This window comes from Vidua macroura, chromosome 27 (assembly GCF_024509145.1).
Source record: "Vidua macroura isolate BioBank_ID:100142 chromosome 27, ASM2450914v1, whole genome shotgun sequence".
In the NCBI taxonomy this organism is placed as follows: Eukaryota; Metazoa; Chordata; class Aves; order Passeriformes; family Viduidae; genus Vidua; species Vidua macroura.
This window is the reverse complement of record NC_071597.1, coordinates 1,923,834-1,951,623: the sequence shown is the minus strand read 5'-3', so window position 1 is coordinate 1,951,623 and position 27,790 is coordinate 1,923,834. Positions and strand designations below refer to the sequence as shown.

The following is a 27,790-nucleotide window of genomic DNA, read 5'->3' as shown; positions in this document are numbered from 1 at the left end:
TTTAATTAACGAGCCGTAATTAATGCCAGGGATACCAAGTCAAGATGCAGTTTTATTTACAGGGGCAGCCACAACCCACTCACGGGACACACAGACCTCACAAGGGCTCAGTTCCCCTGCAGGGGGGGGACACGCAGAAACACCGGGGGGTGGGGGGCGAGGACACCGACCTGGGGGGGGTCACAGGGCACGGTCTGAGCCCCCCCAAGCCCCACTGCACGCCTTGGACCCCAAATTGCAGCGCCTCTCCTGCAGCTGAAGGGGCTCAGGCTGCTTCCCCCCCCCCCCCAGGCAGTTTGGGGTGGCCCCCCGTGTTTTTGGGTGCCCACAGCCCCGTCCTCGGGCCCCGGGGCACGCGAAGGCCAGCTTGGCATGCTCCGGTGGCCAGACCTGCCCAGCCCCAAAGCCGCAGCAGCAGGGACCACACGGGGGGTCCCCATGAGGGGGGGGGGCCCGCAGCGTTCTGAGGTGCCCAGGGCTCTGCAGGACCCCCCCAGCCCAGCCTTTAGCAGCAGTTTGAAAACAATAGTGAATCCAGAGTCGAGAGCACCATAATGTGTGAGTCCCTGCGAGAGGACGAGCCACGGCACCGGGGTGGGGGGACAGACACAGCTCCACCCCGGGGACATATGGCCAAATGGGGGGGTGGGCTCAGACAGCCATGGGGGGGACAACGGAGGGGATGGAGCCAACCCTGTCCCCAGCACAGCCCCTGCGATGGAGAACAGCTGCGGGGATGGGATCACAGGGCAGGGGGCTGACCTGGATCCAGCCAGAGGGACCTGTCCCCCCCAGCCCGCACAGCGGGGCGCTGGTCCCGGCCCCCCCCAAACGAAAGCAGAGCCTGTGGGGGTGCAAACACCCACCAGAGCTGTGGGGGGGTCCCCACTGACCCCCCGACTGCAGCAGCAGGTCCCCAGGCACACACGGAGGGCACGCAGAGCTGCCCTGGGGACACCAGGAGTGGGGGGGCTCTGTGCTGAAGCCGGGCTGGGCTTCCCCCCCAGCTTTTGCTCCATTCCCAGCTCCCCCCCAGATGTCCCTGGCAGGTTGGGGTCCCCCCCTCCCCCAACAGTTTGACACAGGGATGGTCACAGCGGCTCCCCCCCCCCCAGACCCACCCCCAAACAGCCCCAAACACGAAGGATGCAGCATGCAGCCCCCTGTGACCCCCCCTGTGTGGGCACTGCCAGGCCCTCAAGACCCCCAACAGCTGAATGCAGGCACAGCTGAACAGATTTGGAGGGTGAGGGGATGCTCCCTTGTCCTCTGAGTGGGAAAGGACCCCTCCAATGTGACCCCCCCCCTTCCTGAGCCAGCCCGACCGGCGAGTGCCAGCCCGGGGCAGGGAGGGGGGGGGCAGCCCCAGAGTGGGGGGCTCACCCCAAAACCCCAGGGCAGGGGGGGATTCACAACCCCCTGACCCAGGCCCAGACCTGCCCAGGGTGTCCAGGTGCCCCCCACCCCATTGGGGTGAGTGAGGAGCGGGTGTGGGGGGGCACAGCTGGCTTTGGGGGTGCTGGGAGGGAAGGGGGGGCTGTACCCCCATGTCCGAGGGCGACACCCCCACAGGAGCCCCACGTACAAAAACTGTCACAGAATAAATAGAGGCACCGGGGCGGGGGGGGGGAGGAAGGGGGGCACTAACGGGGGCTCCCCAAATCCAGCCCCACTCCAGCGACAGCTGAGTCCTCTGTGCTCCGGTACCCACGCTGTGTCCGGCCCGGGGGTGCCCGGGGGCTGGCCTGGCCTCTGTCCGTCCCTCTGTCCGTCCTGCCCCTCCCCAGCTCGGCGGGGCTCAGTTGTTGATGTCATCGTAGATGCTGGGGGTGTGGGGGGCGGGGGGCTTGGGCTTCTTCTTCTTGCTGGAGCCGAGCCCTGGGGCGCCGCTCACCAGCCCCAGGTGGGGCTTCTTCTTCTTGGTCTTGCGGGACTCGGAGTTGTTTGTACCTAGGGAGGGGAGAAAGGGAAGAAATGGGGGTGGTCAGGGAGGAGATGAGCCCCAAAACAGAGTGGATGATGCCCAACTCTGGTCAATACCCAAGAAAAGGTACCCCAAAATGTTCCTGCCCCTCCCAAGTGGGGGACAAGGTGCTCCAGGCTTTGGAGCCATGGTCTCCAAACCCCTCTTGTACTGGGGACATGCCAGAACAGCCAGTTTTGCCCCCACAGAGGGATCTGTGCCCCAGGATTTGCCCCTCAGAGGGGTCTGTGCCACAGAATTTGTCCCCCAGCCCCTGAACACTCACTGGCTTTGGAGGAGGCCGAGTCGGAGGGGGAGATGTCGGAGGAGCCGTCCCACTGCAGGCGGCTCATGAGGGCCTGGCTCTCGGCCACCTCGAAGCTGTCGTTCTCCACACCACCCTCGGCCTCGGGCAGGGACCTGGGCACGGGTGTTACAGAGGGTTGGTGGGGACAGAGCCCCCCCAAATGCCAAGGGGATGCCCAGGGACTCGGCCCAGCCCCCACCACCCTGCTGGGCTGCAAATCCCAACCCCAGCCCTGGGCTCCCATCCCCTGCAGGCCTCCCCAGGGCTGTCCCTGTGTCCCCAGCCCCACCTGAGCACCCCATGCAGCCCCCCCCGCCCCCCCAGTCCCTGCTCCACAGAGACCCCGGGGACCCCGATCTGCACCCACTTACGCGGAGGGCCCGAGGAGGTAAACCCGGACTGCCCTGCGCTGCTCATCCGTGTGCTGGGGACACCGCAGGGACCTGGGCATGAGACACGGCACTGAGATGGGCCTTCCCCCCTCCCATGGGGATGGGGGCACGGTGGGGACCCTGGGGAAGCCCCCCAGAGTGAGCAGGGCCAGGCTGGGCCGCCCTCACCTGGTGCACATCTTCTTGGTGTGTTCGGAGATGACCCCGCATTGCTGGGGAGGGGGAAGGGACAGGTGAGTTTTTGGGGGGGACAGGTGAGTGACCCCTGGGCTGTGCTGCACCATCACAGCCCTGGGGCTCCCCCCCCGCAGTCTCCCAGTGCTGCGTCCCAGACAAAGCAGCCACCGCCCCACGATCAGGACCTGCTGCACGTCCCCATTCCCAGCCTGGGGAAAGCAGCCCCAGTGGGATGGAGCCCAGCTGGGAGAGATCCCCGGGGTCCCACCCCCTGTGGGGGCCCCCCCTGCCCCGCACCGTGGTGAGCAGCGTCCGCAGCTCCTCGGGGCCCAGCGTCTCGTAGTTGATGCCAGCCGAGTTGCTGTACTGGGGGGCAGAGAGCAGGCTCAGGGCTGGGGGGGACCCTCCTGGGGGGCAATGCAGCCCCGGGGGAGGCAGAGCAGGGACTGGCAGCCATTTCCCCCCATCCCAGGCTCACCTTGAAGGGATCGGGGTTCCCGCCGATCTCGCCTGGGAGGGAGGAAAGGTGAGGAGGAGGGGGGGTCCTGCTCGGGACCCCCAGGGCCCCCTCCCACTGCCACCGGCCCCAGCCAGGGAGAGCCCCGCCTCCCCGCAAGCCCCGCCCATTGCAGCTGCCCCACCCACCCCAAGTACCCCACCCCTACACGAGCCCAGCCCATCCAAGCCCCGCCCCAAAGGTGTGAACCCCCCCCTCCCATTTTTCAGCCCCACCCCAGGGGTGCCAGCCCCGCCCCCTCACCATTTTTGTGTTTCAGGGACTTGGACCTGCGGGGCGAGTTGGGGTTCTGCAACGAGAGGGGGGTGTTGGGGGTGTCCTGTGTCCTCCCCGCGCCCCCCACCCTTCCCTGCACCCCTCACCTTATCCGATTTCCTCTTCTTTGCTATGGGAGAGACACAGAAAGGAAAGATTTGACCTTTTCCAGTGGATGCAGCCCCAAGCCCAGAGCCACCCCAGGGCTGGGAACACCATTTGTGGCTGCTCTCCCCGTACACACCCACCCAGGACTGGGGTTCATGGGCCATGGGGCAGGCAGGACGTGTCCCCCACCCCTCAGGACACCAGGGACCCCTCCCCACCTTTCTTCTCGGAGCCATAGGACCAGTCATTGTCATTGATGTCATCGTTGTCCTCCTGGTCACTCTCTGACTTGTTCAGGTTGTTGCTGCTCGCGATCCTGAGCCGGGAAGGAGATCATGGCCAGGGTCTGAGCCACGTCCTCCACGGAACCCCAGGATCCATCCCCTGTGCCCCTGCACCTCCCATCCTCCCCAGCACCCAGGGATCCAGACAGCCACCGAGGGAGTCCCCAGCAGCCACTGAGGCAGGGACAGAGCACCCAGTGGGGACAGAGCACCCAGGCGGGGACACAGGACCCCGGGTTCCCAGCTTCTTTTCCCAGGAGGGATAAACTGGCAGGGAGGAACAAGAGGAGCTCCAGGGGGAACCAAGCTGGACACCCCCACGATGGAAAGCGAGGACTGGGGAGACCCAGAATTGGCCGGATTCGCATCCCAGGCTCCTCAGAGCCCGAATCCACAGCACCCCACAGGTGCCTCAGCCCGTGCCTCGGTTTCCCCACGGGAGCAGCCCAGCCCCACCTGCGGTTGGCGATGCGGCTGCTGTTGCGGCCCATGCCCAGGCACTTCTCCAGGTGAGGGGCGAAGCGGGAGGCGGCGATGCTGCGGCTGCAGTTGGGGCACACGCACTCCTTGTTCTTCCACTGGTTGTACACCTGCCCGAAGATGTCCACGCCCGGCTGGTCCACGATCTCTGCGGGGGGGGGGGGACATGCTCAGCCCCTGCCCTGAGACCCCCAACTGCTCTGGGGGGGCTTTGGGCAGACCCTTGTCCAGACCCTCCCCACAGCCTCAATGGGACTCGGGAGTTGAAACCAGTGGGGTTTCAACTGCTGCCAGGGGGTCTCTGCCACCTCCCACACACCAGCTGTGCCCCCAGGGCCCCAGCCCCACGTTTTGGGGTTCAGTGCCCCCCCATTTACCCCTCCCTCACTGTTGGGGGGACATTTGGGTGTTTAATCCCCCTCAGCAGCCCTCAAACCCTGTGTGTGGGGACACCAATCCCCCACGGGCTCTCTGGGAGCAGGGTCCTGGCTGTGTCCCTGTCACCAGCGTCACCTGGGGGGCTCGGGGTTCCCCTGGGGGGCTCGGGGGGCTCACCAAAGTCCTTCATACTGTCAGGGTCCGTGTCATCCAGGAAGAAGTAGCCGCACTTGACAGCCCGGTGCACCTCGAAGCAGAGCCCCAGGCAGGCATCCTCCACCAGCTCCGTGTAGATCTCGTGTGCGATGGCCTGGGGGCCCAGGGGGGGCTGTTAGGGACAATGGGGGACACACGGACACCCCAGGGGACAGACAGACCCCCAGAGGGGGCAGCTCACCTCCAGTTTGCTGTTATCCAGGCCAGACAAAGACATATCCTCCATTTTCATTTGCAGCTGCTTGCGGAGAAGTCACGCCGAACGCTCATAGCACGGGACACGGGGGGCTGGGGGCACGGGGGGGTCTCACTGGCACCTCAACCCTCACCTGCAGACCCCTCCCAACCCCCTTCCCACCCAAAATCCCATTGCACAGCCTGGGATGTCCCCAAGATGCACTCTGGGGGGGGTCCCCAAGAGAAAGAGTCCTGGGGTTAAATCCTCCAGGATTAAAGTTGGGGGGCTTGGGGGTCTCCCAGCTGGGCGTGACCCTCCCCAGCCTGGCATGGACCCCCCCAGGGTAGTGGGGGACACTGGCTGACGAGGGTGGGATGTCCCCTGTCCCCCACCGTGTCCCCCCACCCCTCAGGCCAGCCTGGGACATGCCCAGTGTTCAGAGAGGTGTCAAAGCCCCCCAGGAGCCCCACCTCACCCCCCCCCATTGTCTTGGGACTGCAGGTGAGCACAGGGGACTCGGGGTGTCCCCAAACTGCCCCCTCCCCGAGGGGGTGGGTTTTGCTGCACCACCTTCCCTTGCAGGAGGATGGAGGGGGCACAGAGCAGGGAGGGGAGCACCGTGTGCCCCCCCCAAAATGGGGCCTGGCCTCCCCTCCCCCTACAATGGGAGTCTAAAGACCCCAAAGTCATGGTCAGACACCCCCAGCACCCAAAGGTGCTGACCAGTGGAACCCCTGACTGACATGGAGCTGGGGGGACTCTGACCAGCCACGGGGATGGGGGGGGACACAAGAGGGGTCTCCACGTCCCCCCGTACGCACCCCAATCCCGCCGATCCAAGGATTTCTTCCTTCCACAACGGAAAGAGGAAACAGGGGCTGGAATTGGCTCAGCCCCCAGCACACCCCCCCAGGCTGAGGCAGGAAAGGCAGGGGGAAAAAGGGTGGGGGGGGCTCAGGGGGTCTCCCATAGGGCTGGGGGGGCAGGGAGGGTCCCAGGGGCTCTCAGGATCAAAGCAGGGGGGGAGGGAAGGAGGGGTCTCAGGGCCTGGGGGTCCAGGGGTGGTCCTGGGAGCTCCCAGGAGAGGAGGGTGGGGGGACAGACAGGAAAGGGGGGTTAAGGGCAGCTCAGGGGGGTCTCTCTCCGGTCTGGGGGAGACAAGGGAGGGTCCCGGGGCTCTCAGGAGTGGATGGAAAAACAGGAAAATGTGTGTGTGGGGGGGGGGAAAGGGAAATCTCAGGGCTGGGGGGCTCTCACATAGGGCTGGGGGGCCCAGTGAGGGTTGTGGGGACTCTCAGGAATTGGGGGGGGGTGTCAGAAAAGGGGGTAGGAGAGGATCTCAGGAGTCCCCAACAGGTCTGGGGGGGGGCCCCGAGGGGGCCCTGGGGGCTCTCAGGCAGAGAGCGAGGGAGGGGGAAGGGGAGGCTCAGGACCTGCGGATCCCGGGGAAGGTCCCGGGGCCTCTTCGGACGGGGGGTGGGAGGGCACAGGCGGGGCGGTCCCGGGCAGGGTCCCGGGGACGATCCCGGGCGGATCGCGGGGTCCCCGAGCGCCGATGGGGGAGGTGCCGGGGCGCCCCGGGGCGGGGTCAGCAGGCCCCTCTCCGGTGCGGCGGGGCCCCAGGGCCGGGCAGGGCCCGGAGGGCGGGAGCTCCGGGCCGGGAGGGGCGGGTCGGGCGGTCACTCACCGGCGCGGAGGGTCCGCCGGGGCCGGGGCGGGGCCGGGTCAGCGCCCCCCGCCGCTCCGGCGCGGGGCCCGGCGGCGACTCGCCATGGTCGGGGCCGGTGCGGGGCCGGTGCGGGGCCGTGCCGAGCGGACGGAGCGGCCGGGCCGGGCCTGGCGGTGCCTCCGCCCGGCGGCGGCGGCGGCGGCCGAGGGGGGTGAGGGGGGGTGAGGGAGGGGCGGGGCGGCGCGCCCGGCGCGCGCACGGGCGGCCCCGCCCCCGCCGCGCCGGCCAATGGGGAGGCGCCGTCAGGGGCCGCGGCCAATGGGAGGGGCCGGAGCCGCCGCCGCCGCCGCGCGGGGCCTCGTCAGAGTCACGGGGGAGGGGCGGGGCGGGGCGGCGGGGGGCGGGGACAGAGTGGGCGGGGCCTGAAGGGGCGGGGGCTGAAGGGGCGGGGCCAAGAGTTCCCTCCGCGGCCGGACCCTCGGCAGGGACCCCGCAACCCCCGGAGCCCCGAACCCCGCACCCTCGGCAGGGACCCCGCAACCCCCGGACCCTCGGCAGGAACCCCCGAACCCCCGGACCCCCGGACCCCGCAACCCCCGGACCCTCGGCAGGAACCCCCGAACCCCCGGACCCCCGGACCCCGCAACCCCCGGACCCTCGGCAGGGGCCCCGCAACCCCCGGACCCCCGAACCCCGCACCCCCCGCACCCTCGGCAGGGTCCCCAGAACCCCCGGACCCTCGGCAGCGACCCTCGAACCCCCGGACCCCCGGGCCCCGCACCCCCGGACTCCCGAACCCCGCACCCCCCGCACCCTCGGCAGGGTCCCCAGAACCCCCGGACCCCCGAACCCCGCACCAACGGGCCCTCGACAGGAACTCCGCAACCCTCGAATCCCCGCACCCTCGGCAGGGACCCCGGAACCCCCGGACCCCCGAACCCCGCACCCTCGGCAGGGTCCCCGTAATCCCCGGACCCTCGGCAGCGACCCCGGAACCCCCGGACCCCCCAGAACCCCGACCCCTGCACCCCCCGGACCCTTGGTAGGGTCTCCACAACCCCCGGACCCCCCGGAACCTCACACCCCTCGGACCCTCGGTAGGGTCCCCACAACCCCCGGACCCCCCGGAACCTCACACCCCTCGGACCCTCGGTAGGGTCCCCACAACCCCCGGACCCCCCCGACCCCCGCATCCGCCGGGCTCCCGACCCTCATCCCTACAGACCCCACTGGGAGATCCCGGTGACATTCCAGATGCACGGATGTCTCCAGATCCCAAGCTGCAAATCCCTGTGTGTGTCCCCCAGTGCCACAGAGCCCCCAAAAATGACCCCTAGGGGTTCCCTCCCACAGGAAGGAGGAAAAACACTCCTCAGGCTTGTCCTTTTTTTTTTTTTTTTTCCTAAAATTTTATTTTTTATAGTAATGACATGAGAACAGAAACATTATTTTTCACTTTATTATACAAAAAAAAAAAAAAAAAAAAAAAAGAGGAAAAAAAAGGAAAAACAAAAAACCCCAAAAAAATAAAAAAAAAACAAAACAAAACAAAACAAAAAGAACCGAAACCCCAAGCAAACCGGGAAACCGGGGATGCAACCCCTGCGTCCCGCTCAGCCGTACAAATTCCGAGTCGGGATTATTATTATTTTTCTTTTTTTTTTCCTTTTTTTTTTTTTTGTCTTTTTTTTAAACCTACAAAAACACTCTTTAAATATTAGAAAAAAAAGATGATTTTTTTTTTATATTTTTTTTTTTTTTTGGTGTTTTTTTGCCTTTTTTTTTTTAACGTAATTCACAAGAACTTCCATCTAAAGGATCCCGGGATTTTGTGGCAGTGCCAAAATGCACTCAGGAATTCTCTTGCAGCGCAAACGTCTTTCCCACCCCCTCCCAAATTGTCGGCGCTGTAAGAATTTTTCTTTTTTATTATTTAATTTTTTTTACCTTTTTTTTTTTTTTTTAACAGAAAAAAAGGTGTGGGGGGGAAAAGGTGGGGTTTAATTTTTTTTTTTTTTTGTCTTTTTTTTTTGTACTAAAAACACATCCACTAAAACACGACAGTGCTGGGTACATTCAGCAGAAAAAAAGGGATGGGGGGGGTTCCCCTTAGGGGATTTTGGGAGGGGCGGCGATTAAAAATTGGGATGAAAATGAAAGGAAAATCCCAAATGGATTGGGGTAAGTGGGAGGGGGAAACAGAGGGACGGACAGATGGACATTGAGGGGGGGGGGGACACCATCTGGGTTCTCTTCGGGGCCCCGGTCCCGGGGGGACACGGGGGGATTGTCCGTGCGGGAGCACCCGGGTTCACCCCTTCCCCCCACGTCTGGGGGCAGTTTGCCCAAAATGGTGTTTTTTCAGCCCAAACTGAGGCAAGGACAAGGGGTGCTGCCCCCCCCCACCTTCCCCCAATGTCTTTTCGGGGGGGGGCTGGGTTTGGGGTGCTGAGAGCAGCAAACCTGGGGGGGCGTTACAGAGCCTGGGGGGGGAGGGACCCCTCAAAACCCTAAATCTGCAGCATGGCCCCCCCCCGGGCCCCCCCCCCCCAGCCCTGCGGAGATTTGGGTGAAGAGAAAAATGAGAGAAACCCCCCCCAGGTGCCCCATCCCCTTCTCTGGGGCTCCCCAAATCCTGTCCCCCAGCCCAGGGACAGGATGGGGGGGTGGGGGGGGGGATAGAAGGAACAAATCTTGAGCCCCCCCCCAATTAGAGCAGGGGTCTGGTGACACTGGGTGGGATTTTGGGGGGTGGCACGGGGTGGGGACAGAACCCTGCAGGGAGGTGCCGTGGGATTGCTGGTGCTCGTGTCTGCTTAAAAAAAGGGGGGGCCCTGCCAGGCCCCCCATGCACCCACCCCAGTCCCCGCGGCCCCGTCCCCTCCCGGGAAGGGAGCATTGACCCCCCCAAAATAAACCCAAACCACACCAAAATTTACAGCATGGCCCAGGGGAGGGTTGAGCCCCCACAGGGGGGACATGAACTGGCGTTAACTGGGGTAAACTGAGGCAAACTGGGGCAAGGGGACCTCTGGATCCCCCCCCCCCCCCCAGGATTTGGAAGGAAGGGAGAGGAGCAGCTTCACCAGAGACAGAGAGGAAAATGGGGGGGTGTGTGGGGGACGGAGGGCAAGGAAAAGGGGTAGGGGGAGAAACAGGGAGGGGGAAATGAAAAATAAAAAGATGGATCTTTCTTGTTTTATAAAAAGGAAAAAAAAAACAAACAAAATAAAACAAAAAAAAAAAAATTACAACGGCACAACAACCACCGACAACAGAGCGGGGGGGGGGGACCCCGCGCCCCCCCTTGGTCACGCTGAGCCGCCGGCCCCGGGTGGGGGCGGCCCCGGTGCCCCCTCCCCACACTCGGTGTGTCCCCCCCCCACGCTCGCACGCTCGCACACACACCCACACCCCCCCCCACGCCGCTCCCACCCCCCCTCCGGGGACACGCGGGTCACCCAAGTGCCGTGGATGTGGAGTTCCCGGGCAGCTCCCGGGGCAGCTTCCAGACTGTACAAGGTTTTTGGGGGGTGGGGAGGACCCCCAAGATGCTGGGGGGGGGGTGCGCAGAGGGCTGGGGGGGGGGTTGCAAGGAGAAGGAGGCATTGTCCCATCGGCTGAGTCCTGAGCCCCTCGGCTCGTGCTCCGCGCCCGCTGCCTGAGGGGCTGCGTGGCCAGGGCATTTTCTTCCCATTTCTGGGTTTTTTAATAAAAAAAAAAAGGTGTGGGGGGTGTTGTTGGTTGGTTGTTTTTTTGTTTTTTTTTTTTTTTTTTCTTCCTGTGTGTTTTTCTTCTCTTTCTAGGAAGTCCAGAGCTGGTAGCGAGGGGGTTATGGGGGTAGGGATGGAGAGACACCCCCCTGGAAAGAATGAAATTCCAAAAAAAAAATCGCTTCCCCTCGGGTGTAAAGAGGGGGGCAGGGGTGGGGGGCTCTCTCCTCGCCCCCCAGCCTGGGGGAAGCAGCCCCTGATCCCCCTCCGTAGTGTGAGCTCGGCGGAGGGGTCCCCCCGGCCCCCGCTCCCCGCGCTGGGGGTCCCACGGGGGGGCAGGAGGAAGAGGAGGAAGGATTTTGAGGGGCTGCAGGGGGGATTTGGGACCGAAACCGAGAGACCAAACGACGTTACAAAGAGCTTGGCCGATCAGTTGGAGTCAGAGTCGGAGGAGTCCCCCGAGGAGGAGGAGGAACTGCTGCTGCCCTCTGAGTCGTTGTCATCCTCGTCCTCATCATCCTCGTCCTCATCATCCTCGTCGTTCTGGGAGGGGGGTGGCAGAGAGGAGGGGGAGGTCAGAGCAGGGTTAGTCCATCGTCACCTCCTTGTCCCCTGCTCACCCTCCCCGCAGGGGTCCCACAGCGCCGGGGTGTGACCCCCACCCTCCCATCGCTGCCCCCCCCGGGGGTCTCAGGGTGGAGGAGGAAGGGCACGGGCAGGAGCCAGGACTGAGTTTGCGAGAGCTCAGCTCGGGGTGCTGGGGGGACGTGCTGGAGCAGCGCGCGGGGGTCCTGCCCTCACCTCTGCCACTGCCTCGCTACACGATCCGAGGGAGGCTACCCGACCCGCCTCGTGCCTCAGTTTCCCCCCTCTAAAGCCAGGGAAGGAAGAGGCGTGAGCTGAGACCAGCGAGGGGGTGGAAACACCTCACCTGTCCGGTGGCGAGCACAAGGCACGGACACGGTTTCTGGCCCCAGCGCCATCCAGCATAGTCTGATTTCAGTTGCACCGGTGTAAAGCTTTGACTCTGGTGACTTACTCGGCATTCACACTGGCGCAAACGGAGCCGAGACCAGACTCAGTATCTCCACCAGGAAAAAGACAGGAGATTTTTCTCTGCTCACTGGGGGCTCTGCACATCCCCCCGCACCTCTACGTCCCGAGGCTGCTCCTGACTACGCCCCGCGGCTGCTCCTCGTGCCCTCCCCGGGAACGCCGGGGGGGATCCTGCTCCCCTTCTTCTCCCCGTGTCCCCCTGCTTCCCGGGGGGGCTCCTCCGCCACGGATCTATCTGAGCCCGGCTGCAGGTGCCCCCCTGCCCAGGGGGGAGGGTGAGGGGGGCCCTGTGCCCTCCCCGTGCCACGGCCTCACCTCGTCCCCGTCCTCGCTCTCCTCCTCGCTGCTGGACTCCGAGGAGTCGCCGCCTTCCTCTGACGAGTCGCCGTTGTCATCATCATCATCCTCATCTTCATCGTCATCTTCCTCCTCCTCTTCCTCCTCGTCGTCATCCTCTGACTCCTGCAGGACAGGAGGTGTTTGGTGAGTCCCTGGACCTCCACACCCATGGGTGCAGCTCCCACCCCATCCCTGAGAATCCCCCTTTGGGTTCCTCCAGCCATTGAGCAGATCAGGTGATTCCCTACCCCACACCTTGCTGGGAGCCTTTCCCCATTTATACTGAGAACTGCACCAAAAAGGGTCCCTGAGCAGGTACTGGGATCAAAATCCAACCTGGATGGGTTCTGAGCAGGGATTTGGGGACAGTTTATTGTCTTGAGGACCGGGCAGGTGGCTGGAAGCACAAAGGATGCCTCAAACAAGGGGTGTGGGTCCCCCCTGACACGCTCCCCAGGGAGGGGGCCTGGGTGGCCCCACGGGGCTGTTGTGACTCACCGACTTGGACTGCATCGTTGGCTTCATCTTGGGGTTGGGACCCCGGATCTTCCCTATGCTCTTGCGTTTCTGTGGGAACAAAACAAAGCCTTTTAGAGCTCAAGCTCAGCTCCTTCCCGGTGTCCAGCCCCGAGAAAATCCCACCACTGAGCTGCCAAGGGGAAAAATCCCCACTGGAGGGGCTCTCTGGAGTGGGGCACGTCCAAACCTCACTCAGGACTGACCCTGCCCAGTCCCAAGCCCCCAGGTTCCCCAGCCCAGTGACCCCATCCCACTCCCAAGCTCCTGGGATCCCACCACAGCAGTGCCACGTGGATACTCACGTTGGAAATGTGTTCCTTGTACGCAGCCCGCTCCTGGGGCGAGAGGCTCTGTGGGGACAGGGACACAGTCAGGGATGGGAGGGCATGGAACGGAATGGGGGATGGAGTGGGGAAGGGCTCTAGCACAGGGCACAGCCTCCTCAAGTCTGTAACTTTTATCCTTTTAAGTTACAAAATGTCAAAACATGGCCTGGAGGTGGTGGTTTCTGGAGGAGGGGTGGGAACAGAGACCATGCCAAACGTCATCCCCAAAACCAAAGGATCCCACCAGGCATCAGGATCCAGCACCCACCTTGAGCCAGATGTCGAGGTGCACCTTGTACTGTTTCTGCTGCTCCTCTGCCAGTTTTTTGTAGTGGTCCTTCTGGCCCTGGGAGATGCGCTGCCAGCGGCTGCCGATCTCCACCATCCGCTCCTTCAGCGGGAGGTGGTTCAGCTCCCCGTTGGACAGGAGCTCCTGGGAGAACTTCTGGTAACCGTTCCTGCACAGGGAGAGCGCAGGGACCGGGCTGGGACAGCGGGCACAGACAACCCAGGTGTCCATAACCCTCGTCCAGCCACACCAGGGTCCAACCCACCCTCCCTCCTCTTGTTCCAGGCCATTCCCACCAGCACAGCCAGACCCAGTTTTTCTCGCCCCAGGTACTCACATTGGGGGTTTCTTTGGCTCTCCCTGGAATTTCATTTTCTTGGTGGAGTTGGTGGAGCACGGAGGGGCCCGCATCTCACTCAGCTCCCTCTGAGCCACAGGAGAGAGAGAGGGTCAGGGAGAGGGGCAGCACTGGCTGAGGGACACGGCGAGGGGCAGGACGGGGCAGAGACTCACCTCGTATCGCTTCTGATCCTCGGCCGCCTTCTTGATCCACATCAGCTTCTCTTTTTTCTCCATGTTGTTCCAAGTGGCCTCCATGGCCTTCAGCGCTTTGCCCCGGTCGTTCTGTGGGACGGAACCACCACAATGCATCAGGTGCACCCAAAAACCCTGGGACACTGGGGTGCTGCTGCTGGGGCACTGCTCCCCCCATGACCCCCATCCTCCCCATGGCTCCCAGCCCAAACCCAGGTGTGAGAGCCAGGGAGAAATTCCTGGGAATTCCTGCTGTTGGGAGTGATGATCCCACCTCCAGCCCCTTTCCCAGCCCACTCTTCACCTTGAAACGAGCTAGGTAGTCCCCGATGACGCTCTGTTGCCAGATCTCCTCAGCAGTTTTGGGAGACTCGGGCAGCTTGCCACGCTCCTCTTTATCTGAGCCGTGCTTCTTCTCCGACTGCGCCTTCATCGCCGCCTCCCGCGCCTTGTACTTGGCCTGGGCAGGGGGCACAGGGTGAGGGGGCATGGCAGGGGCACAGGGGACACTGGAGCTCCCCCAGCACTGTCCCCACAGTAGCACTGACAGCCCCCAACCCCATCTCGGGACTCCCTCCATCAGGAAAACCACCAAAGCCTTAAAATTGAGGGTCAAGGACCCTCTGAGGTTTCTTTATCTGGTGGCTTTTGACCCCCCATGTGCTGAGAGGGGGTGCACAGCCAGTGCTGACATTGGCACCTGTGTGACAGGTCACTGTGATGCTCCAGGGGACGTTTGTGCCCCGTGGTGCAGGACAAGGACAGGAGCACCCCCTGCACGGCCCGAGATGCCCACAGGAGCAGTGGCGATGGAGATGGAGGAGGAATACAGGGATGGTACCAACCTTCTTCTTCTCGGAGAGGTCGTTCCACATGCGGGCCAGGAGCCGGGTCAGCTCGCTCTCCGACAGCTCCGGCCGCTCCTCCTGCAGCTGCTTCCGCTTCTCCTCCGAGAAGATGAACATGGCCGAGATGGGCCGCTTGGGCTTCTCTGAGCTGGCCTGAGGGGGCACGCGGGGCTGTGAGGTTGGGGCGAGCCCATGCAGGGACCAAAGGCCTCAAAGCCCCTTGAGATGCACAACCCCATCCCAAGGCTCTGGGCAGGTGCTGCCCCATCCCTCCCGGGGCTGCTCCCACCTTGCCGGTCTCTGGTGAGGATTTTTTGGATGCAGGACTCGTCGCCCCTTTCCGGTTGCTGCCCAACATCTTCTCCTCGCCCAGCACCCGCTGCTGCTCCTCCTCGGGCAGGCTCTGGGTGGCACAGGAGGAGAAACATCGTTAGACAGCCCAGTGCTAATGAGGCTTTGAGGCAGTGGGGGAGTAGGGACTCTGGGGAAGGGGAATTAGTGCACTTGGGTGTCCTGATCCACATCCTGTCCCAGTCAGGACCAGCATCTGGAACTGCACATGTACAGACTGGATGTCCCCATGCTGTCACCCCCTATCTGGTGTCCCTCTCTGTCCCCTCCCCAGCTCAGCCGTTTCTCAGTGAAAGCAGGTGGGCAGATGCCTGGATCCGGGCACACCCCTGGGTTTTCCACCCCGTGGCCCTGCAGCCGCAGCCGGGGCCGCGTCACATCCGCCCGGGGACGAGGACGATGCTGGGGTGGCCTCGGTGCAGCTCCCCCGCCCACGCCCCGGCGAGGGAAGGAAGTGAGAGGCTGCACAGCCACAGCCACAGAACACCCTTCTCTCCAGCTCCAGGCCTCTGCTCACCCCAGCTCCCCTCCCAGCTAGGGGCCCACCCTCACCTCCCAGTGCCCAACTGGAAGATGCTGGGTCAGGCATTAAGACAGACGGAAGGTCAAGGCTATGTGCAACCACCTGCACAGCACCCACAACTGGGCCCAGACATGTTCTGGGGGAGCAGAGAGAGCAGCTCCCCATTTAAGTCATCCCAGTCCCTGGGCAGAGTTCCCCATTCCCAGATTTGGGATCTCCAGCACCTGATGGCTGAGCACCCCCTCCTCACTCACCTCCAGGAAGCGGAGCAGCTCGATCTCGTAATCTTTCTTTTTCTGGAAGGAGATGGAGACATGTAGTTACACAGAGATCCCTCACTCCATCCCTGCCCCTTGCAGCCCCTGACCCAGCCTCTATCCCTTGCAACAGCACTGTCCACCTGGACCATCTGTTTGTCCCACAGGAGACAGGATCAAGGGAGGTGACTGAGGACCTCAGTGAGAATCAGTGATGCAGACTAGCACAGGGACTGAGGAAAGGTGAGGGCTGTGTTTCCAGGGATATTTCTAGCCCAGACTCTCCCATCCCACTGTTACTTTCCCACAGCACTGGTGCCCTTCCTCTTCCCTTACATGTCCATCCTCAGCCCCTCACCTGGTCACACTTTTTGTGGTAGGCGTCCTTTTCCTTCTGGGAGAGCAGCTTCCACTGCTGGCTGCACAGCACCATCCGCTCCGTGCTGGGCACGTCTTTCATGTTGGCCATCAGCTCTGCACAATACAGGGAGTAGCTATTCCTGAAAAACCCACAGAGGGACCCAGCGTTAGGGAAAACTTGACCCTCTGCAGCTGGCTCGGTGCAAAAAAGCCTCACTCAATCCCTAGGCTGCATCAGGCAAGGAAGAGAAGTGCCTGTGTTTTAGGGCAGCTGAGTGCTGGATCACCCCCTAAAAGCCAGAGTATCACTGTAAACCTCACTCAGATCCTCCCCAAAATGTGTGTTTGATGTATATTTAAGGACTGGTTTAAAGGAATCATCACAGAATCATGTAATCTTTAAGGCTGGAAAAGCCCTCTAATATCATTAGTCCAACCATGAACTGACACTGCCAAGCCCACCACTAAACCATGTCCTCAAGTGCCACATCCACACTTTTTGAACACTTCCAGGGACGGTCACTCCACCACTGCCCTGGGCAGCCTGTTCCCAGGCTTGACCGTGAAGAAATTGGTCCTATAAATCCCATCTAACCCCTCTGTGTCTGTGATCCCAGAAGTTATCTGGGCTTCCCAAGCCCAGCAGAGTCCAGTTTCCTCGCCGGCAAGAACCAGCATCCACGCAGGCCATGGCTCCAGGAGGGACAGGACTCACGGGGGTGGCTTCGTGGGTCGTCCGTCAAACTTGTCCTTGAGCTGCCGCTCGGCCTTGGTGAGGGTGGAGCGGGTGATTCCCTCCTCGCTGATGTTCAGCTCCGGGTGCTTCTGGATGTAATCCCGCATGATCTCCTGTGGGAACGGAGAGCGGTCAGAGGGGCTGCCACCCCCGCCTGCCGGGGCCGGAGGAGGAGGAGAGAGAAGCCAACCACTGCCCTAATCCTGTGCCTGTGGATGCTGCAGCCTGCCCTGCACACAGCTGGAGAGGCAGGGCTCAGACTCACTAGGGACCTGCCAGGACCTGCCTGAACCCCCACGCTGGCTATCGGGAGAGGCCACGCAGGGCTGGGATGCAGAGCGGCTCGGAGTGAATGTTGGGACGAGTGTGGAGGGGACCGGGTGAGGCTGCTCCCTACCTCGTACTCCTTCCGCTGTTCCAGGGCCTTATGAATCCATTTCAGCCTCTTTTTATCCGAGAGTTGAGACCACTGCTTGCCCAGCGACTCTTTCACCTCCTTCGTGGTGGCCTGAAAACCCAAAGCCAGAGGTGAGGGCAGAGGGGTAAAATCCAAAAAAAAAATAGGGATGAAAAAATATTAAAAAATGGCAAAAAAAATGGCGTGGCCTGGTGGGGCCTGACGGCACCCGGCATGGGGTGGCTGGAAGCCGTGGGGGTGTGTGGGAGTGGGGGGCATGGCCAGAGGTGGAATGTCTGTGCTGGAGTCCTTTCCTGCCCTGACTCAGGCTGTGGTCACCCCTTCCTGGCAAAAAGTGAGGGCTGGATCCCTGAGCCTCTTCCAGGTGTGCAGAGCCCCTCCTTACCTCAGTCCAGGCTCCGGGAGCTCCTAGCGGTGTCCTCCATCCCGACCCCCTGAAATGCTTCTCTCCCTTCTCCCTCCTGCCCCCAGCAGCGGGGTCCAGGACCCCCCAGCACTCACACTCGCACTCACTCCCACCCACCGTACTCACATCTGGACGCACTTTCAAGTAGATCTTCTTCTCGTGGTTGTACCACAGCTGCTGGGGGGTCTTGGGCTTTTCGGGGACGTCGGATTTCTTGGCGTTCTGGATGAGATCCGGGTGGTCTTCCCTTCAGCAGGCGGGGAGGTGGGGAAGGGAGAGCGTCAGGGAGGTGGCAGTGGCAAGGAGAGCACCCCTAAACCTGCCTGCTAAGGGGTGACTGTCGCTGCAGGGCAGAGCCTCCATGGGCTCAGGTACTGGGGGGTCCCCAAAGAGAGCAGGAGGGTTTTAGGAGAGATTTAAGTTTGTCCCTCCTTGGGGAGCATTGGCTACAGCCATCCCTGGGCTCGGCTGCAAGCCGAAGCAGCAGCAGGTCATCGGGAATGTCAGGATCCACCTGGATCACAGCAATCACGTCCAAGGGGAAGGTCTGGAGTGACTGGGGGGACACTTCAGCTCTTATCAGTGCTGGTGGCAAGGCTCCTGTCCCCACCTCGCAGACCCTGACCCCCAAAGCATGGCTGGTCCTCCGCTCTCCCCCTCATCCAGTCTCCCAGCTGGAGGGGTTGCTCTCAGCACCTTTTCCTTGCTCTCTTTTTGCTGAATTCCCCCTTCTCTTCAAGCCAAAAGCCCATCAGGGCTTCCTCTATGAGCTATGCACAGGAGGGGAATCTGGATCTGCCTGAAGGGGCCTGGGGAAATATGGAGAGGGGGGAGCTGCCTGCTCACCTGAACCTCGCCAAGTTCCTCTCAAACTCCTGCTTCTCTCGCTGGAAGTCCTGGATGTATTTCATCTGGGGACACAAAGCCACCGCAGAGGTGGAGAGGGACGTCAGCACCAGGCAGGAAGGAACAGGCAGGAAGATACATCCCTATCGACCTGGCTGGGCATCCCACCACCCCAAGAGGGACTCAAGGGCTCCCCAGCCCATGCAATGGTCCTGCAGAGGGTTTCCAGCCTGTCTGAGACTCAGCAGCCGGGCACCTCCCCTCTCTGTGTATCCCAGCAGCCCTGGGAAAGGGCACAGCAGGACTTTGTGTCCTGGACTTTTCCTGGACACCCCAGAGTTAAAGCTGGGCCCCCCTCAAAGCCCTGCCCAGGCTCTGGCATCTCCAGGTGGGCAGATGTCTGCTCCCAGCATCTCCCAGAGCCTGTCCCTGTGTCCCTCGCCCGCACAGGGTGGCACAGTGGGGCGTGTGCCTTTAACCCCTTTAAACACAGATCCACCCAAAGGCAAAGCCACCGTCCAGGTCCGTCGGGAAGAGACGGACCGACGGACAGACCCAACCGGCCTCCACCCCATGGATCCTGGGAACCAGGACAGGAAAAGCCAAGGAAGTCTTACAGGTCTGACAGGACTAAACGAACACCTGGCTTCTCCCATCGAGAGCTGAATTAAGCCCTCGCCAGGCAGAGCTTGAGCTCTGCTGGTTTTACTGGAAGAGCTGAGCGGAGCCCAGCACACAGAGGCACATGGTGGGAAGGAGCTTGCTGACCCCACCCCCGCCCCCAAATACCTTTTTCTTCTCAGGAAGCTCCTTGTATTTTTTGGACAGGATCTTGGTGAGATCCAGGTTGCTCATTTCGGGGTGAAGCTTGGCGTATTTGGCTCGCTTCTCCATGAAGAAGCGGAAATAGGGAGTCAGGGGCTTCTTGGGGAAGTCGGGGTGTTTCTGGGGAGACAGCAGAGTGGAGGACACTGAGCATAGAGCTGGCAGCACCACCGGGGCAAGGCCAAACCCGTGGCTCCCCAGTGCTGGGGGCTGCCTCCATCCAGCCCTGCTGGTGATCCAAGCACAGCAGGCAAGGAGGGGGAAACTGCTGGGAACAAGGGCTCCCCAAGGAACTACAGTATCCCATGGCTGGGAACCTTGGGAGCAGCCATCCAGAGCTGTCAGCACAGAGCAAGAGGGGACACTGGGGCAGGAGGAGGGGATGGGACCCAGCTCCCAGGGATGGACCATCGGCTGGTCCAGGGCCACCAAGCTGAAAGCACCCGGCAGGCCAGGAATAGGATGGCAGCTCCTGGCCCCACTGGAGCTAAACTTGGATGCAGGCTGCCAGCAGTACAGCCAGCCATATTAAATGTACCCGGGAGTTGGCCCAGGCCCAGCGCCGCGGCCTCCGGAGCCTTGGGCAGACGGACACCAGGATTAAGGGCACTGAGGTGCCTGCAGGGGCTCCCACGGCGGAGCCACGTGGATCTGAGGTGCCACAGGGACAACAGGCCCACATCCTGGGCTAGTGTGGGGTCACCCTTTAGGGACTGAGTCTAATTCCTGCCCAATACCTTGAGCTTTTTGCCTTTGTAAGGATTCTTCACATGCTCTTCAGCATCCATAATGAGCTCTGTGAGGGTCCGGAATTTCCTCACCTGTGCAGGAAATGAAGAGACAAAAACCTGAACAGGGGGCAGGGCAGATCCCCGGCATAGCAGAAAGCCACTGGGTTTTGTAATGCCACCCCAAAAACGACTGATGCCAGCCCCTCTGAGAGGATCACAATGCTGACAGCAGCGGGATGGTGCTGGCACCAAGGGCCAAGGGCTCTGGGCCCTCCACTTGGAGAATTCCAACAGCCCCGGGAATGTCACTAGGACACTCAGACCCTGCCAGGAAGTCCCAGCCAGTGTCAATTACCTCATTAGAGATCTCCATCCACTTCATCTTGCACATCTCCCCTGAGAAGTCCTTGAAAGCCACTTTTTCCCAATCCAGGTGGGACTCGGTGGTTTTGAACTTGCTCCCGTCGTTGGAGGGCAGGTTATTCTTCATGCACTCCAGGAGGGTCAGCATGTCCTCCTGCGACCAGCGGTCTGAGCAGTGAGAAACAGGATCAGCCAGGGGCAGGAAGCCCTTTCCCTTTCCCTTCCAGTCCCTTCCCTTCCCTTCCCTTCCCTTCCCTTCCCTTCCCTTCCCGGCAGGACACCGGGACTACAGCTCCCGGCGTGCCGCTCCGGACCGCACGCCAGGACACGTAATCTCCACATGCTGCCTCTTGAGATTAAAGATCAAAGGGACGTGGCTGTTTCCATCACCCTCGAGCAACTTTCTGTGGGCCAAAACAATCTGGGTAAAGCTAGAAATTCCACTCGGTGCAAACCAGAGAGACTCGCTCATCCCAGAAAACCATCAGATAAGGGATGGCTCTGCTGCACGGGAGCAGAGGGCTATTTCCTACCCCTGTGGAGTGACACGGGAGCAATGAGCTCTCCAGGCAAGCAGGAAGCAGGGAAACCCAGTTTCTAAGTGGATGTGTCCAGAGCAACTGGAAAACCTCAGCACTGCTTTTCCTGCACCTCAGAGAGCTTTGCGATCACCTGGGCCCAGCTCCACAGTGACCTCTGCCAAGGTCAAAGCTCCCAGACCACAAAGTGAGGGGGGACAGAGCTTGGCACAGCCCCCCTGTCTCACAGAGGGGTCCCTCACAGTGCAGGATGATGTTCATGTCACCCCAGTATCCCCCAAGCTGCTGGGAGGAGCATCCCCAGTTCCCACAGGAACACGCTACTGGAATGGTGGGATCGGCACGTGGCAAGGCCGGAGAGCCTGGAGCAACCTGGAGGCCAGGACAGGCAGCAGCACCATGCCAGGACAGGCAGCAGGCAGGATATCCCAGCCCTGAACGCCTCATCCAGCCCCAACCTTGGGGCTGCTTCCTTGCCAGGGGAATTCCTCCCTGCTCTGAGCTTCCATGCCAGCAGGGGAGCACAGCCCGGGGTGCTCTGCAAACATGGGTGGCCCTGGGGAATGCGGCAGGGCCTGGGAGCGGAAGGAAAATTCCCTGGGGATGGGCTGGAGGAGGAGCAGAGCCCGGAGCCACCCGCCCACGCAGCCCTGGCTGCCTCATCCCGGGATGGGCACCTGGGATTCCCGCAGCGCAGGACTGGCTCGCCATGGCATTCCCTGCCTCACACCTCTGCCAGGTGAAGGCTGAGGTGTTTGGAGCTGCCCACGGGACATGGAGCACCCCAGAGATGGGGACAGTGGGACACAGAGGATCCTGAAGAGATGGAGACAGTGTGGCTCGTCATGGATCTGAGTGGAGCATCTCTCCCTCCATCTCCAGGAATGAAACCAAGCTCCCAGAAATATCCAGCTGCAGAGATTTCTCCAGCTGCAGCTCTCCTTCCACTCAAGACTCAACATGAGGAAAAAAAACACCTCCACCTCCTGCCCTTGCAGGGGTCTGGGGAAGGACAATTCCCCTGGAATCCCAAATCCAAGCAAGGGATGTTAAAGGACATACAGGACCTGGTGAAGGGAGCATAGCCAGGACGTGACCCCCCCCCCATCCCATTTCCCCTCCAGGACCTGCCTGGTTGGGGGTCAAGGCAGGAACAGTTTGGGATCCAGCTGGTCCCTACAGTGACCTCATTAGGCATTAATATGGAGGGAGAAGACAGAAAGAGCCCCCCTGGAAAGCGAGGGCCTGGTGGCTTGGGGTGTGTCCCCATGTTCATGGCTTCATCTCAAAACACCATGAAGAGGCAAAAGAGATGGGAAACTCCCACTCCCTACAGAGCTGGGGGAGATCAGAGCTGGGGGAGAGAGAACACAGCCCCAAATTCTGTCTTCCTGTTTTTCCCATCCACTTTCCAGGCCTCCCAGGCAAGGACCAATGAGGCAGAACAGGGCTGGGAAGCTGGTGCCAACTTTACTTGCAGAAATCAGGAGGAATTACCAAAAGCAGCACAACCACAAAAATCCAGAGGGGATGGAGAAAGAGATGAGACACCCCCCCCCAAACCTGCCCCCATCAAGCCCAGTGCCTCGGTTTCCCCCCTCGAATGCAGAAACACCCGGAGACCTTTGGCCCTGTGTGAACCCCCCACCGGCAGACAGCCGGAATAACCACATCCCAAAGGAATACCTAAAAAAAAAACAGTGGAAACATCCCAAAATCCTCACTGGCAGCAGGGCAGGGACAACAGGGACCCCCACACTCAGCCCTCCATCCTTCTGCTCCCCCTCCCTCAGCCTGGGGCATGCTGAAAAACGCTGGAATTGCAGCATTCACCCACCAGGATGAATGGGGTTGTCTGTGCCCTGGGACCGATTTATCCCGGCTCTCCTGGCACCGGCCAGGCCGGGTCTATATTAGGAAAGCTGCCCCGGTGTAATTAAATCCATCCAAAGTCCTGGAGAAGGACACGTGCTCCGGACGGGTTCGCTCGAGGCAACAACCCTGGCTGCAGCAGGGAAGGAGGAAAACGGGGGGACCTGGCAGGTGTGAGGGGCTGGACGGCGCTCCAGAGGTTTGGGGGACCCAGGGGGTTTTTAAGGGGTGGAGTGGCAGAGCCCTGCGAGCTGCCCTAAATAAACATCTCTCTTCTTTCCCTTGTTTTCCTGCCCCTTTTCCAATAAAAAGTTGAAGCTCTGATGTCATGCTGGGGTCTGGAAGCTGGAGGCCCAAGGTAACGGCTCGGCTTTTAATGCAGCCCAGATGTGAGCAGGCAGGGCAGCACCTCTGTGCCAGCCCCTCCTTCCCAATCCCCCCTGGAACTCCAGTGCCCCAGAAGAGCATCCCAGCGCCAAGGGGCTGCTGGGGCACTGGAGCATGAATCCGTGTGCTCGTACACGTGTGTGCGTGTTCCCCGCGGTGGATCAGAACTCGGAGAGGCAGATTCCCCCCGGCCTCAACCCGCTGGCAGCCGGGATCACGGATCCTCCATCCCTCCTCCCTCTCCATCCCTTCTCCTCTGCCATCCCTCCGAGAAAAGGGGCGCTCTGAGGTTTATTTATCATCATTTTTAAGCGTGCCAGCAGCGTTCCTCCAGGAGCACCGGCATGCTGGGGGCGCTGCCGGGGGCTCACCTTGGTTTTTGGGAGCTGTCATTTCCAGGTCTGCAGGGCACTCGGCTTCGCCGTTCATCCTCCACCTGCCTGTGCCCAGGACGGTCCCGCCGGCTCCCTCCTCACCCTCTTCCCGAAATCACTCCCGCACGGCTCTGCAAGGAAAGGGAGAACCCTGCTAGGCATCCCCACCATGATGGGGGGCCCAAACTCCTAACGGGGAGTGGGGGAAACTTGATCCAGGCATCCGCCCATCCCCTCCACTCCCCGGTGAATGAGTGCAGGAATACCCCCTCCCACCCATCCCTGTGAGGTTTGGAGAGAGCTCCAGGAGGGGGGATCCTTCATGGTGATGTGACGCCCACGTTGGTCAGGGGAGGAGAAGAGGGGTGTGTGGGCAGGGGAGAAGGGTCCAGGGGTTTGTCCCCATGGTGGGGGGGTAGGATTTGAGAGGGATCCCAATAAATCCCAAGAGGAGACAGGTTCAAGGTGGTTCCCTGGGGTGGGTGGGATCCAAAAACCTGGGATCAAGAGAATCTGAGTCAAGAGGGCTCCAAGGGATCTCCTCTTAGGGGGTTCACTCCCCCCAGTGCAAAATGGGGGTTTCAAAGGAAGGCCCACCACAGATCCAGCAAAATCCTCCCCAGAGGTGGGGACATGCTTGGAGAAGAGAGGGGTCCCCCAGATCCAAGGGAGCTGGGGGGACATTTGAGGACTTTGGGGGGATTCAGAGGTCTCCCAAGGGAGGAGAACAAGCTGGAGGAAGGTATTTCAACACAGGGGGGCTCCAGGGGAAGGATGCCCTCAGACCCCATTAGGAAGGATCTTATGTCTCCATGGGGAAGGATAACATAGGGAGGGAGGCCCCAAAACTTGGTGGGGTGGTGTCAGGAAGGTAGCCTGGGGGGAATCCCCATCGGGGATTCCATTGGGGGAGTCCCTGGAGGGCAGATCAGGGCAGGAGGCCTCAGGGGGATCCCCTGAGGGGCAGGCCGCAGGCCTGGGAGGGGAGCAGGCCCAGGCCTGGGGAAGGGCTGGGCCTGGGGGGGGATCCCAGGGGGAATCCAGGCTTGGGGGGACCCCTGGGGAGGGGGGTCCAGGGGCTCCTGGCAGAACCGGGCCCTGGCTCTGAGGGAGGATCACCCGGGGAGGGCAGGGGGATGGCCCAGGGGGGCAGAAGCCCCGGGCCCCAGGCAGGATCCGGGATGGCCCCTGGGGGAGGTCAGCTGCCGGGGAGGGACGGGGATCCGGGCCAGGCCCCGCCAGGCCTGGGGGCCGGGCCAGCCCCTGCGGGGGACGAACCTGGGACCACCGGAGGGAATCAGTCCGGCGGGGCTGGGGATCACCTGGGGGTGGATGAGAACCCCACCAGCGTGGGATCCCGAGGATCACCCGGGGCGGGATGAACCTGAAGGGATGGGGGGAACCGCGCCAGGCTTGGATCAACCCCCAAGGGGGGCGGATCTAGGACCACCCCCGGGGCCGGCTGAGGGGATCGCCGCGGGGTGGGATTCAAGCCCAGCCCCCGGGCGGCGTTGAAACCGGGGATCGCCCCGGGGTGGGAGCGGAGGGAGGGGGGGGGGGTGGATCACAACCGGGGGGAACGCGTGGGGGTGTCGTGAAAGGCGGGATCGCGACAGGGGGAGGGATCCGTGGGATCATGGCGGGGCGGGGCGGTGCGCGCGCACCGGGATCCCCGGGGGGCGCGCGCGGGGAGGGGGTGCGGGATCCCCCCGCGGGGGAGTCGGGGCGGGGAGGGCGGGGGGGGGGGAACCGGATCCCGCGCCCGGAGGGGGGAAGGAGGAGGAGGAGGAGGAGGAGGAGGCGGGGGAGGAAGGGGCCGGGCCGGCGGGCGGAGGCGGGGAGCCCGCACATGCCCTGCGCCGCCGGCCAGCTCCAGTCTCCTCCTCCACCAGGCAGCAGGAACCGGGTGGGACCGAGCGCGGGCGGCCCCGGCGGCGCCTCCCCCGCCCCCGGTTCCCACCCGGGCGCCAGCGAGCTGAGCCCCCCCCCCCTCTTTTTTTTTTTTTCCTCCTTTCCCTCCAACAACACCCGGGCAGACAATGGAAGGCGAGTTCGGGGGGCCGGGGGTGCGGAGAGGGGCCGGGGGAACGCGGAGCGCTCCCCCGGCCCCTCTCCGCACCCCCGGCCCCCCGGAGCGATGCGATGCGCTGCTTCATCCCCCCCCTCACCGCATCCCCCCCCGCATCCCCCCCCATCGTTACCGGCCGCTCTCCGCCGCGGCACACAATGGCCGGGCTGCGCCCGCCTCCGCCCGCCGCTCCTTCCCCTCCACCCGCGGTTATAAAGCCGAGACAAACCCACCTCTCCGGGCTGCTGAGGGGGAGGAGGAGGAGGAGGAGGAGGAGGTAGTGGTGGTGGAAGAAGGAGGGAGGAGGTTGGAGGGGGGGGGGGTGTGGGGGGGAGCTCTAACCGAGCCGCCGCAGCCCCAACCCCGCCGCCGGAGCCGCTGGGGGAAGAAGAAGGAGAAGGAGAAGAAGGAGGAGGAGGAGGAGGGGGAAGGGGGGGCGGGGATGCCCGGCTGGGGGCGGCCGGGCAGCTGCAGCGAGCCGGGCGAGGGCAGCGCGACCTCCCCGCACCGACCCCCGGGGAGCGGCTCCTACCCGATCCTCCCCCCCTCTCTTTTTCCCCACCGCCGCCCCCTCCTCGCTTTTCCTTTCCTCGCTTTTCCTTTCCTTTCCTCCCTTTCTTACCCTCCTCTTTTCTCTCCGCGACCCCTCCTCGAGCCCGCAAACACCCACCCACCCAGCGGGGGGCTGGAGCCCCGCTCTCGGTCCGGAGGGAAGAAAGGAAGGGAAGGGGGGTGAGAGGCGGAAAAAAAAAAAAAAAAAGAGGGGGAGGAAAAAAAAAAAATCGATAAAAAGAAAATAAGGAGAAAAAAGGGATAAAGAGGGGATAAGCGAGGATAAGGGGAGATGAAGCGCGGGGGGGGGTCGGCCGAGCCCCGGCACGCACCGGCGGAGCGCGGCGCCCAGCTCCCGCCGCGGCGCGGGACTCACCCGGGCTCGGGAAAAACAAGCGGGCAGCGCTGGAAGCCTGCCCCCGAAATCCAGCTGCGGCACCGGGGAGGAGGGAGGGAAGGCGAGCGGGAAGGAGGGAGGGAGCGAGGAGGAGGAGAGGGAAGGGAAGGGAAAAAGGAGGGAGAGAAGGGGGGGGCACACCGGGGCCGCCGAGCCGGGCGCTGCCCCCCGCCCCGAGCCCCAGCGCGGTGCCCCCCGCGGGCGGGCGAGGCGGGCGAGCCCCGGCGGTGGCGGTGGCGGCGGCGGCTTCCTGCCCGCGGGGCCTGCGCGAAACCAGCCTTTCTTAAAAAAAAAAAAAAAATATTCTCTCTTTTATATTTATCTATCTATCTATCTATCTCTCTAAAAAAAAAAAAAAAATCGCTCCGGTGGGCGCGACCCCCTCCCCGTTCCCGTCGGAGCGGCGGCGGAGCGCCTTACCGAGCCCGGAGCGCGGCGGTGGCGGCGGCGGCAGCGGGAGCCCGGGGAGGAACAAAGCGCCTCCTCCAGCCCCGCCGGCGGAGCGGCGCGGCGGCGAATGGCGAGCCCGGGCGGCGGGCACGGCGCGGCGCGGCGGGGCACGGCGGCGGCGGCTCCCCCGGCGCGGGCACGTACCGGCGGGGCCGCCGCTTTGGGGGGCGGCGGGGGCTCGGGGCTCGCTCGGCGGGGCCGGGGCGGGGGAGCGGCGGTTGAACGGCGGCCAGCTCTGCAGCGCTGGCCCCGGGCGTGGACGCGCTCCAGTCCCCGCAGAGACGATCGCGCTTTCCCCCGCCTCCATGGCGCTGCGTTCGCTCTTCCAATCAGCCGGGCTGAGCGCGCCGGGATCCGCCGGGATCTCCCCGCCAGCCCCGCCGCCCCGCCGCCGCTTTCCGCCGGGTTTTTTATTGCTCTTTGCTTTTGCAACACTGTGGTGAGAAGAAAAAGAGGAGGAGGAGGAGGAGGAAGGAGAAGAGGAGGGAAAGGAGGGGGGGGTGGGGTGGGGGGGGGGGAAGGGAGGAAGAAAAAAAAAAAATCTCCTTACATGTGCAACAATCCTCGGCCGGCGTTTGCATAAAGAAAAAAAAAAAATAAAAAAAAATAGAGGGGAAAAAAAAGAGAGATGAGGGGGAAAAAAAAAATAAAGGGGGGGAAGCGGGTGGGGGGGGGGGAGCCGAGCCGGGCCCCCACGGCACGGCGGGGCCGCGCTCCTGCCCGCCCCGCGGCCCCGGGACACGGCGGCGGGGGGGGGGGGGCTCTGCCCGGCGGGGCGGGCGAGGGG

At 62.8% G+C, this 27,790-nt stretch overlaps 2 protein-coding genes across 11 annotated transcripts; both read right to left on the bottom strand.

Annotated features, from left to right (window-relative positions):
• Nucleotides 1-32: 32 nt before the first annotated feature.
• ATXN7L3 (ataxin 7 like 3) lies at nt 33-7,041 on the bottom strand. Its single transcript, XM_054000076.1, has 13 exons — nt 6,943-7,041; nt 5,259-5,365; nt 5,039-5,171; nt 4,460-4,631; nt 3,938-4,035; nt 3,719-3,741; nt 3,600-3,645; nt 3,318-3,349; nt 3,137-3,205; nt 2,831-2,874; nt 2,642-2,713; nt 2,250-2,383; nt 33-1,950 (listed from the first exon to the last, which is right to left on the bottom strand). Exons 2-13 carry the CDS (start codon nt 5,307-5,309, stop codon nt 1,799-1,801), a joined length of 1,026 nt encoding a protein of 341 aa, XP_053856051.1. The 5' UTR covers nt 5,310-5,365; nt 6,943-7,041; the 3' UTR covers nt 33-1,798.
• Nucleotides 7,042-10,322: 3,281 nt separating this feature from the next.
• On the bottom strand, nt 10,323-27,667 carry UBTF (upstream binding transcription factor). Of its 10 annotated transcripts, XM_054000019.1 has the most exons (23): nt 27,554-27,667; nt 27,148-27,437; nt 23,534-23,667; nt 20,357-20,532; nt 20,008-20,091; nt 19,235-19,390; nt 18,446-18,510; nt 17,726-17,846; nt 17,173-17,283; nt 16,755-16,888; nt 16,038-16,179; nt 15,677-15,718; nt 14,838-14,951; nt 14,546-14,701; nt 14,005-14,160; nt 13,680-13,790; nt 13,504-13,592; nt 13,146-13,335; nt 12,854-12,901; nt 12,531-12,599; nt 12,009-12,155; nt 11,569-11,688; nt 10,323-11,180 (listed from the first exon to the last, which is right to left on the bottom strand). In XM_054000019.1, the coding sequence occupies exons 3-23, from the start codon at nt 23,589-23,591 to the stop codon at nt 11,067-11,069; spliced, it is 2,403 nt and encodes an 800-aa protein (XP_053855994.1). In that variant the 5' UTR covers nt 23,592-23,667; nt 27,148-27,437; nt 27,554-27,667; the 3' UTR covers nt 10,323-11,066. The 10 variants fall into 10 exon arrangements, with proteins under 10 accessions (XP_053855994.1, XP_053855991.1, XP_053855990.1 ...); XM_054000016.1 differs by lacking the exon at nt 27,148-27,437; XM_054000015.1 differs by lacking the exons at nt 27,148-27,437; nt 27,554-27,667 and adding an exon at nt 26,974-27,063.
• Between the last annotated feature and the right edge of the window lie 123 nt (nt 27,668-27,790).